This window comes from Arachis ipaensis, chromosome B9 (assembly GCF_059453495.1).
Source record: "Arachis ipaensis isolate K30076 ecotype BB chromosome B9, ASM5945349v1, whole genome shotgun sequence".
NCBI lineage: Eukaryota > Viridiplantae > Streptophyta > Magnoliopsida > Fabales > Fabaceae > Arachis > Arachis ipaensis.
Window position 1 is genome coordinate 22479197 of NC_142444.1, and position 12700 is coordinate 22491896.

General features: G+C 32.0%; 1 protein-coding gene across 1 annotated transcript; it reads right to left on the reverse strand.

Annotated features, from left to right (window-relative positions):
- Positions 1–685: 685 nt before the first annotated feature.
- Positions 686–1291, reverse strand: LOC107619045 (uncharacterized). Its single transcript, XM_088498454.1, has 2 exons — positions 1007–1291; positions 686–763 (listed from the first exon to the last, which is right to left on the reverse strand). Exons 1-2 carry the CDS (start codon positions 1289–1291, stop codon positions 686–688), a joined length of 363 nt encoding a protein of 120 aa, XP_088354580.1.
- Between the last annotated feature and the right edge of the window lie 11409 nt (positions 1292–12700).

A 12700-nucleotide genomic window follows, 5' to 3' on the forward strand; every position in this document is an offset into this window, starting at 1 on the left:
TCGCAGCGCCGGTTCGACGGCAACGACTCCATGGTGGTCCGACGGCGATGGTGATGACGAGGTGCAGCGAAGCTGGCGACGCACGGCGCGACGACGGTGGCGACGCTCCTCACTCGCGCGAGCTTCCCCTGCTCCGTGACACACTCTCCTCGCTCCTCCTTCATCGGCAAAGACAGCGGCGCGACGAGCGGCAGTGACTTGCCGGCACGCTCTCCCCCTTTCTTCTCCCTCCTGATTCGCACCCTCTCCTCTCTTTCTTTCTTTCTGTGGATTTTTGGCTGCTGCTAAGTGTGGTGTTGTGAGTTTGTTTTTGGAAGAAAAGGAAAGGGGTATGGCGGCTGAAGGGAGTGGGGTAATTAGGGTTAAAGTTTTAGGAAGTGTTTAGCAAATTAGGGTTTAATTTGGGACAAAAATGAAATCAATAATTTATTAATTTTAGGTAAATTGAAATTTGGTAAATTTTAATAAAATTAAAGTATGTTGTACAAATTTGAAATTTAATTTAATCTCTTAAAATTACTTTAAAAATACTACTTAATTATCAATTTACTAATCAATTTTTAATCTAGTATTCTAATTTATAATTAGAAATAATATAATTTAATTTTCTTTTTTTTTTTTGAAATTTATGGGGCTTACATAACCCATGAACTTGTCCTTTCTTGTTGGTTCCTGCAACTTCTGTCTACATGTCAGGATCAACTTCAGGTTGATCTAATAAATCTTCTCCATATTTTTGTGATATTGCATCTCCATATAAGTCCTACAGCAGAAAAATAAGGACATATTATTAAGAAAACTGAAAGTAAATTATACTACAAAATTAAAGACACCTAAAATAATTTTCTTGGATACTTCAGAAACATATTCTCCACTTTTTTTCTTATGAACATCATCATATACTTTAAGGAAAGATACACTACGCTTCAACTTAGCTTCCTGTAACAACATTTATTAGAATATACTATCATAAATCATTTGAGATAGGGAATATTTTTCTTTATACCTTTCTTTTCTTGTGTTCGCCAAAACTGATAGACCCTGCATTGTGTAGTTTATGAGCAGGTATAGCAGCCCTATTTTTTTGACCAGCCACAGACTTGTTTTTCCACTTTGAATCTAACCAGTGATCAACTAAGCCATTCCAAACATCAACTTTCATTGCTTTAGGTCCATGACCCTTAATGTCAATACTAGTTGAGTTTGCCTCCTTAAAAGTTCTTTCCTTTGCTTTTTTCAAAATATCAGGATAGCGATCAAGCATTGTCCTATTCCAAACAGTTCTTGCCATAGCCTTATCATAATTTGATGCAAATTCATGTTTTTTTCTAAATTGAAAGATTGAAAGACTTAGTAACTACTCAATCCAATTATCTCTTAAAATCGCATTGAAGCAACATTATAATTACTTACCAGGAAACCTTTAAACAACTCGTCCTTCATATTTGGACAATAATCCTGCCATCTTGGTGCTGGAGAAGGCATCTCACTTAACAAATCTTTCATAATGTCTCGAGTTACCGTATGATCTGTAAATCTCTTCCTACATTAAAAAATACACAATTATCAAAAATAATTTAACACAACAACATATATCATTAAAGCAACAACAAATTCTAGACTTAGCTATACTACCCAAAACTTTAAAATAATTCATGAAAATAACATAGATCATAAGAATGTAAAGCTCCCAAGAGTGCATCAACTAAATTGAGAAAAAATAACTGCATCAATTAAATTAAGAACACATCAGAAAAAAAACAAGTAATAATCAGAGAAAATATTTAGTTTATTCATAAGGCATGTATTAACTGCTGGTCACATACCATTTTTATTGAGCTGCTGTTATCCGTATTTATGTTTGCTATTTTGACAAAAATAAGATGAAAGGAATACAAGAAATATGCACATCCATTCATCCAATATAACACTAAATGCAGGGATTGAGTTACTAATTGGGCAGAAGTGATAATACTGGATCAAAGGATATATAAGAAAAGTAATGCTTTATTTCTTTGAAACTATATACTGATAAATTTCTCCATAGTGATCTGAAATGGCCATATGTTTTGGACTTTAGTGAAATGCATTTTGTGTCGTGAACTTAAGCTTAGATTAATACCAATGTTTTGCAAAGAAGAAGAATATCCACATATTTATATTTATTTTTTTGTTTATTTTATAAAAATAAATATAATAAATTAATAAATATTATAACATAAATGACACATATATAAGACTCTAACAGCAAACATACCTTTGTGATCATTTGTGATTGCATGAAAAAAATAAGTAGGTACAGATTGGGTCAATTTTAATAAATCTAGTAATAAACTAATAAATTAAAGATACTGCACTTAGTGATACCCTTCTTTTTTATTTTAAGTAAAAAGTATGCGGATATAGTAAAGTCAAAATAATAGTATAACTACTTACGGTTTATCGCTTTTCTCTATAGCTATTACCATCTTCCCGTTACTCCTAATTTTAGTATGCACACTTGATTGTCCAACATTAGGTAACTCATTATCTTCTGCGTCTAAAGCAGATGCGTCAGACGAATTCGCACCTACAATGAATAAGAGACAATCTTCAATTAGATGTGTAGTTATTTGTGAATATGTAAACATTTAGCAGCTGAAGTAAATCACACCATCTAATTGTGGTGATCGTTGTGATAAAATTGTGGGGATGGTTGTGATGCTGATCCCACATTCAATTGTGTAAGATGAGGTTCATCATTATTATTGCTCTGTTGACCTAAACAAAAAAAGACAAAAAAAAATTAGATATGATAAAACTACTTCCTCGCCTAGGAGTAATTAAATCACAATGAAGATATATAGCTAAAATGTATAGTACAACTAGATACCTACACACATGTATCGATGGTTGAGAAGAATTAATGTCAACAGTTTGCTCACCTAAACTCAATAAAAAAAAAGCATACATCATATTTCCTAAATCAAGAGGTGTTAATGTAAAATAAATTTAACGGCAAATGTATACTTGGCCTACGCAAGGAAAGCTGAGATTGATTGATATGAGTGTTTCGTATTATTCGTCCACTTCTATCTTTTGGTGCCATGATTATCTATCAAATAAAAAATAAATTAAAAAAAGTATTATTAAAATATTTAAAATATAACTAGTTAAAATATTTAAAAGCGATAGTTATCGATAAAAAAACAATAATAAACATTATTGCACAATTTAGATCTACTTTTAAGGTTTCGCTAACAAACCAACTAGAGATATAGCCAAGTGAAACTAACTAATTAAAAAAGAAGATCCATTACGAAACAAATAGTTTGTTCAAGTTAATCCTTAATATAGATCCTAAAATTTGATGTTACATTTAAATTAATTCATCAAATTTCAATTTTCAAACTTGACTTCCAAATTCATAATTATAATTTACATTAGTTAATATTAACATCTAATTAGTATTAGTTTAGTTCTAAAGTAGAAGCCAATTTCTTTTATATATGTTTACAAAATGAATGTATACAGGGCTTAACTAGTATTATAAATTTACGGCTCACTACAACACAAACGGAGAATAACAGCGGTTTTTTTGCTATTAGCGACGGTTTTAAATCACCGCAAAACACAATACCAGCAGTTTGAAAAACCGCCCTGGTTATTGGGGTGGACATTTGATTTCGCGGCGGTTTCTAGCAACCGCTGGTATAACCGCCGCTGATTCAATATTTTGCGGCAATATACAAGTGTCAGGATTGACCCCATCTTTACCGGCGGTCAAAAACCGCCGCAATCCTGAATGCAATTTTAAAAAAAATTGTATATTACAGAAGTTTATAACCCCCATAATTTTCACAATTATATTTAAAAAATTGGCTTTGTAAAGTTGCTCAATTATATTGCTTCTACATCTAGATAAATGCATAAATAAGAACAACCTAAAGATGGATAAAATATCACGAATAAAGTAAATAACAAATCAAGATAATGATATCTTAGAAACAAAATGTCAGTAGTAAAATACACATTCAAAAATAATATAAGAATGAAACATAAAGATTTACTTGATATGACGAATAAGATCATAGGTCATGACTAAACTCATCACATAATTTATGAAACTACTGCTAAACCTAAAAAAAATTGTTGAAAGAATTATATGATTATATGACATAATATGAAATGATCTGATGTGATGTACTGGAAAGAACTATATGATTTTGTGATGTACTAAAATTGTGTATCATGACACACTTACTTTTCTATTGACACGAACAAGCACATCGTCTAGTTCCAAATGTTTATTAGCTGGACCGCCTGGCACCTAAACAAGCCAAGGATTAAGCCCGAAAATTTTGAAATGGATTTCACCCTATAAAAGATTAAAATTCTGAGTAACAACATGCTTATCGCAGAGTCCACAACTAGCATTCCAGTTTCACTAGATGGAGAAGAATGATGTACCATCTACATTATTTATAAACAGGGTACTTATTCAAGGCATATTTAAATGAAACTGCTGCCAAGAGAGGTTGCCTTTATCATATTTTACACAAATTAGAAATAAAAAGGAGATTGCTCAATTCCAAAAGAAACACCAATTTGAGAAACAAGAGAAAGAATTTTTAAATTATTTCTCCCAATGTTAAAAGAGAAAAATAAGAGCAAACAAGTAGTAAGTAAATAGAAGAGAAAATAAATTACAATATGTCAAAAAAATGACGAGTGAGAAACTCTCCAGTTATATTCATTTGTAGTGAGCAGCATATAAAATATACAATGAAAAGAATGATGTGACATTCCTAAATTATAATGGATAAAGTGTCTACAATCATCACACACTCCTATATGTAAAAGATTTGATGAGCAGACAAACTAATTCAAAAGTCAAGGAACAAAACTTGTAAATAAGATTGGTAAAATTTGTGAAGGTCTCAACTAAATTCTATTATCATAAGGTAAAAAAGTGATACAAATGACAAACCTGAAGTGTAGCACCAGTATAGAAACTGCCTTCCATTTATCAACATATGTTTCACTGCCCTTTTGAATAAATCTCAATACCCTCACTACCTGAAAAGTATATAATTGTGTTTAGTTGCCCAAAAATCCAAAAAACCCACATCATATTTTCAATTAAGTAGAAAAGGATCATATATACTATTAGATCAAGTCTAGACTAAGATCAACAAACATTAATAGAACCAGATTAATACACAAAATTAAGATTAGCTATACCTTAAAGAAAATGATCCACAATAATAAATAAGATAGAGAATCTTGTAGTACATTACCATCTTGAGAATCAATATACATGAAGACATGGCATTAATCTTAGCACAAAAAATTTCCAAAGACAACAACAGATGGAACATTTCCATCTCAAAAAAAGACATAGTTCTCAACATCTCATAACACTTGTTTCTTCTTCTTTTTTTTATTGTACAAAACAAATTAAAGTACCAAAATATAATTGAGTATGGTTAATGGGCACGTTGAAAATGGACATAAACAGCTAACAAAGTGAGAATTATTGGCTTGGGAAAGCATAAAAATTATTAAACCGTTAAATAATCACTTAAAGCAATTATATATTTTAATGTAATCATACTCCTTTATTGTACTAGCTGGCTAGTTTTATAACACATTAGAATTTGGATTATTTTAAAAAAAAGTCTTCAACAAAATAAGAATAAGTTGATTAGCTCAGTGGGTCATGATGACACAATCAATACTTGAACAATTGTGTGCACAATGAAATATGAATATGTCATTACATATTTCACTTAGTTACTTAGTATTTTTTACCACAAAAAAGCATATTTAGTATTCAAACTACACAATCAATGAAAACCTCCAAAGATATAATAATTTATAAAAAAAAGAAAAGAAAAAAAATTCAAATAAATTATAGAACTCTACAGTTTTGCTCCTCTTTCAAGGAGTATGTGAATATACTAATAGGAATATACTTAAGAGAATTGTTATATTTATTTCTTTTATTCCTCAACTAAAATCTTCTTGAGAATTCTGTATTATCATATATGCAACTTGGATACTGGCATCAAATGGATAAAAATTCTTCTCAGCAGAAACCAAGGTATTGTCACAAGAGAGGGCACAAGAAAGGCCACCAGCCAATGCAAATCTTAAAACACTCCCAACAAGAATCTCAAACAGAGATAGAAAACTTGATACAATAAATCTCAAACACTAAATGAAACAGTTAAATTAATTAAAGATATGTGCTGCTTACAAGTATTGTTAGTACTTAGTACAGTGTACACCAACAAACAAGAAATTATTGACACGCATAAAGCTTAAACCAAACTCCAAAGTCCAAACTAATGGCTTTCATGGATTTGTGAGGTGTGTGAGAATAAACTAAAATTCCAATTAGAATTATATCTTGCCCTGAAATAACAACTAGAATCTACTAAAAGTTAAGTAATCCTCTTCAGATAGTTCAAAACAAAAGTAAGGAGACATGTAGCAAGTTATTATAAGACTAACTATAACAAGCATTCATAGAGCATTTAGAATAATCCAAAAGTAATCACATGATGAATTTGATCCTAACAAAGCACAAGTATCACTTTCTCCTTGTTAAAGAGAGATGTTATGCAGATATTAAAGTTGAGCATGCATCTCCCGGAATTTTTCACAGCTATATCACATTCAAGAGAACAGGGAGATATGAATTTGAAAGAGTTTTAATACGTAATTGCGAAAATTGAACTCAAATGCACACCTTCTTTTGTAGATTCACAAATGACTAAAAAATTGAAATTCGGAAAGTAGAATGTCTATGTGTATTATACACTACAGATTATATAGAATTCGCTTTTGTAGCTAATCAATTTCAATATATAAAAACATAATAAAAATAGAATACGAGACAACAACAATGATGAAAATTAACAATTTCAAATATATCAACGCAAAATCAGAATAAAAACAGCAACTAGAAGAACATCCCAAATTTCAATCCAATAGCCATAAAATTAATTCAAAATCAAATATCCACTAGAATTACCTTAGAATCCATGAAATTATGTTAGAAGTCAGAATCAAACCCAACAACAATTATGAAAATTAACAAGGAAAAAAAACGCAACTGAATAATTAGGGATGAGTGCTTACCGGAGACGGGAAGACGAGCCAGCAGCAGATCCAAACCGATGATGACGACGAGGACAGGTACGGGCTTCACGAAGAGAGCAGAGACGGCATCGCGACCAGCAACTCCGAAACGGCCTTCTGGCGACGCGAGGAGATGAGCAGACCTTCAACGGCGAGAGCTGCTACAGACGAGGGCTGCGTGAGGTGAGAGCTTCTAGAGGCAAGTGCTTCGACGGATGGAGGGCATAGGGAGTCAGGGCTGAGGGTTAGGGCTGGTGGGGGAGTGTATAACAAAAGAAAAGAGCGCGGTGAGTGTTTTTCAAAGGGGGAGTAGTATATATGATGGTGTTAGTGTTTTGATAATAATAATAATAATAATAATAATAGGATTAAGGTCCTGATTAGTGGCGATTGTTCAAGAAATAGCTGCTAATCAATCAGATTCTACGGCACATGGTGTCAATTGCCGCGATCTCTAATATTTGCGATGGTTAGATAAACGGCCGGAATTTTTTAGCCGCTATCCTCCGCCTATCCTATAGTGTCTTAACTAATATTATATAACTTTTATTCTAATAGTAAACTCTCTTAGTATGAGACTGAGTTTGATTTAGGCAACACTATATCTTGATCATTACGCCAACAATTTCTTTGATTTGGGGCACACATTTCTCAGGACTAAGAAAATAAAAATCACCAGAAATTCCCTTCTCAAGATTTTTCTTTCGTCAAAAGATATTATATTATTCATTGATAGAAAAATTATATCAGAAACTAATAGAAGAAAAAAAATAGGTTGTTGTGTCCTTACTAATAGAAGCTTAATTGAAGTCAAACTCACATCAATATTCAACAAATTAAATAAATAATTTGTCTTGTGTCTGTTATGCTTTTGTGATTGTTCATGTTCCATCATCAACATACAGTAAAAATAAATTAACATTTAATAAAATTAACTCATCAAAAAATATTACACTGAATCATTCAATTCAACTATTATTCTCTTATTCTTTTTTAGAGAAACGACATTGTTTGAACATATACCCAAGAGAGAAATTAAAAAAAAAAAATCGGTTATGACGGTTCACCGATTAATCGTTAGTTTAATCGGTTTTTAGACCAATTTTTTAGGATAGTTTTTATGTCTTAACCGAACTAACTAGGTGATCGGTTTTCAATTAATCCAGTTGAACTGGCTAATTTGATTCGGTTTTCAGAACATTGTATATAACATTTAGGGTAAAGTATACTAAATTGGTCTCACTACGTTTGGGTCTGATTCTATTTTGATCCATAAGGTTTAAAGTATTCTATTTGAATCCAAAAAAATTTCATTTAGCTTTAACGTAGTCCTACCGTGAAGTCAATGTTAAAAACATGGACAGAGACATTATGTCCAGAGATACAAAAGTTGTGTATTTTGTATCTTTTCTAATAAGAAGGACACAAAAATACTAACAAGAGATACAACTTATTTTTTAATTTTTTGTTTAATTATTTCTATTAATTTTTTATAATTATACTTTTATCACATTACAACATTTTTGAGCTATTACAACATGTGCAATAAATAACCCTTAAAAAGTGTTGTCTAAAGTGGTTAAAAGCATAACTTAAAATTTATTGCAAAAAAAATAAAGCTAATACAACACCTTGTTAATAAGTGTTATTTTTGATCAATTTAAAAAACATATAAAAAACATTGCTTTAATAAATTAAACAAACAACATTTATAATATTTATATATTACACTTATCAAATGTTGCTATATTAAATATACAAAAACAACTATTATAAAAATAATATATTAATTTTTTTAAAGTTACCTTTAGATTTATTTTAAATTTCACCTTTCAAGTGTTGCTTAAAATTTTTTAATATTTTTTAAAAAATAAAAATAAACTATATTGTGCAGAGAAAGAGAAAAAAAAGGAAGAAGAAAACCCAATCCATTCCAAAATGTTTCGTTCTAAAACCACAACCCTAACAAAATTCCTAAAATATTTCAATTAATAAAATCACAAAATTCTCAATCCATTTCAAATGTTTCGTTCCTCTGTTGTTCTTCAATTCATTCGATGATGACGCGCATTTCTTTATTGAGCTTCGATCTCAATCTCTGCTCGCTAATGAACTTCGATTTTTTCTTCTCGTGAATGTGCTTCGATCTTCTTTGCTCGTGAATGTGCTTCGATCCTCTGCTCCTCTCCTCGTTGAGCTTCGATTCTCTACTCGTTGAGATTTGATCATCTGCTTGTTGAGCTTCGATCCTCTACTTCTCTTTTTGTCGAGCTTCGATCCTCTCTACTCACGTTCATCACTGCCAGTCACTGTTCGATTATCACTGCTCGTGTTTTTGGTGAGATTCTCGTTTTTGGCATTCTTCTACAGGTATTGATGATTCTACCGTTCTTTTTTCTGCTCTATTTTAGCACCTGTTTATATATCCTTCCTATTGACAAGTTTAGGTCACGCAAATAGCATTCATGTAGGGTTTGGGTGGTGATGGTGTTTTTGGAGGGTTTGGGTGATGGTTGTTGTGGGTAGCAGGCGAAGGAGCTTGAGAAATTGGTGATGGAACATATGGAGGATTAGGTGATGGTTGTTATGAGCAGGGGAAGTAGCCTGTGGTGGAGTTGGAGTATGATAAGGTGATTGAGAAATTTGTGTTGGTACATATGGAGAAGGTGATGATCTTGGTGTTCCTAGTGGAACAATTGGAGTGTATGGAGGGTTAGGATGATGGTTGTTATGGCCGGGGGAAGGAGCGGTTTTTGGTGGAACTATTGGAGTTTATGGAGGGTTATGGCCAGGGGAAGGAGCAGCTTGCGGTGGAGTTGGAGTAACATATGGTGGAATAATTGGAGTATGGCCAGGGGAAGGAGCTTGTGGTGGTGTGGGAGTAACATACGGTGGTGATGGAGTTTTTGGTGGGACTATTGGAGTATATGGAGGGTTATGGCCAGGGGAGGGAGCTTGTGAAGGGGGGATGATGATTAACTTAAATAACATTTACTACTTTTCTACCAGTATTGAATTGCCTATGTGCTTCACAAAATAATTTCTTTAGAATCTCTATTTAACTGTGTAACGTGTCTTATTCAAATTTGCAGGCTGCTTTTCTGTTAGCTTTGGTTGGATCAGAGGTTGCATATTCTACTGCATAAGCTACAGTGGCAACTCTCTCGGAGGCTTACAAAACAACTAAAAATCATCGATCATTTCCAAGAAACACATCACTACAAGGTGAGAATGGTGAATATCTTTGGCTTAAGATTACGAGCTTCTAAATTAATTAAGGTAATGGTCATAATGGAGGTTATCTTGAAATGGATGGATCAATCTTCATCATGTACTTATTGGACTAGTTTTTGAAACGTGTTTTTCTAAGTTATGTGAATCTATACACTGTGCTGCAATTTTTTCCGTTTGTTTTTCTTCCTTCCCTCTTTTTCTGGAGCTGATATAGTATGTTCATGTGATTCTCAACAGAAAGTGAAGAATTTAACTTATTAACTCATTTTTCTCAGTATAATGCTGGCTTTGTTTCTGATGCAGAAGCTGGTATTAAACCTTAGCTTGTTAATAAACATTTCTACAACTGACCTTTTCTTGGAAATAGCAAGATCCGCCGCTTTGATGCTTGTGAAGATCCAGAATATGGAATTTTAAATTTTAATGATGTCACTTAATTTGAATTTGTGAGTTTTAATCAACTATATATACATCTAATAAACAATGTAATCGGTAAAGGGAAAGTAATCAATGATTATATAAAACAACTAAGATCTCGTATAGTATAGTAAAAGATTTAGATTCGTTCAATGCTGAGAGCTTAAGATAATAGGATCAAGTATATTTTATGATCTTGCTTCCAAATGAACAAGCAGCTATATTGATTAAAATTTTTAGTGCAGTTTGGTTCTCTTTGTTTCCAATTTCGGTAAAACAATTAACAGTGATGCATGTATATATATCTGATTTGATTTAGCGAAGAGGAGGAGTAATAAAATGAATTATAGGAATAGGTAGGTTGAAATTGAGTAAGTGAGGGGATAATTAGGTAGGTACCTTTTTCAAGCCAAGAATAGTGGTCGCTGTCTTCTTTTTCTCTCAGCCATGATACAGACATGAGATATAATTTTGAAATTACTCTAATGTTTATTAACAAGCTAAGGTTTAATATAATTTTGAAAAGATATGAATGAATGAATGCTATCTTCAAATCCCATCCATGTGACATGAAATTAAACTCTCTGGCGAGCATAAAGTGTTTGACACATATATGCTTCTAATAATTTCCTCAACCATCAAAGAGAGAATATATATAAAAGTCATTGTGGTCATTTTATTGTGTGTTTTTTTATTTATTTCTGTTACACTAATCTCTGGTTTTTTTTTTTCTTGAAGGAGATTGATAAAAAAATATTTACAGATCTTTGGTGAGCACTGAGTGTAAATTGTGCATATATAGCAAATTATTTGTCATTTGCTTTCTCTGTCTTCTGCCATCTTACTTCATGGTGGCTTCTGCAATACATTCTTGCTATTTTTAATCAATCATCTTTTTTCTTTTTCCTTTTTAATTACTTATTTTTGTAGCGTTGTGCTACTGTGAGGAAGAAATTTTTTTCCTCATTGCTGAAATAATGTGGCTATGTTGGGGAGTGATGCGTGTTGTCACTGCAACAGACTCTAGTAACTACTGTTTCATTCGCAGGAATGGCAGAAATTGTCAAGGGAGTTGTTTCATATCTTTATCTTTTCATTTTTTCCCCCTTCAAATTTATGTTTCAGTCATTTATTTCTCTGTTGCTTTCTCTCAAACATAAATTAATTAGATTTATATGATAGTGATAATAAAAGAATAATTATTAAAAAATAAAAGAGAAAAATCTAATATAGCAGCAACGTTATTTCCTTCTACACCAAACAGTTATGTGAGTGAAGTCTCTTCCTGTGAGCTTGTTCCTTCTGATTCTATGATTCTAAATAAGAACTACTAAGCTAATACCTTTTTGGAGCAATCATCATTCTCTGAATTGCATTTCTCTTTCTCAGTTTACTCAGGTACTTCATCAAACACATACCATGCATCATTTTCCGTTATTGCACCTTTTATGTTTCAATTTTTTTTAAATGCAACTTTAACTAAACCCCAATTCATTTATGTGTTTGTTTTTCATTTGGGAACTTCCACTTTTATATGATGTAACTTTATAAGTTGTTTCAATGGATTCTACACTAAAAAATTGAAGTATATGGATCCTGAATTATTTTGTTCCTTTGATTTTATTCTATTAGTGTTGTTTTGCTATTTTATGGATAATCATATGGTTAGAACTTAGAATAATTTGGGAGTTTTCTGACAACTGTATTTTTAGCTGACACAGGTTAAGAATTATTGCCTTAATAGAGAAATTTGATGTTACTCGCACATAGTTATTAGGGGAGTATAACAATGGCTACTGCAGCAGTTATTGGACTCAGTGGAGGCAAGAGGATTTTGAGTTCATCATACCATTACTCTGATGTTACCGAAAAGCTTTTATTTGGCACTGATTTTGGATCCACACACTATCAGATTGTTCCA

Coding starts and splice junctions, on each gene's coding strand:
- LOC107619045 (XM_088498454.1), bottom strand. CDS start 1,291: ATGGCAAGAACTGTTTGGAATAGGACAATGCTTGATCGCTATCCTGAT. Junction 764..1,006: donor GCGAACACAAGAAAAGAAAG/GTATAAAGAAAA, acceptor TTTCTGCTGTAG/GACTTATATGGAGATGCAAT.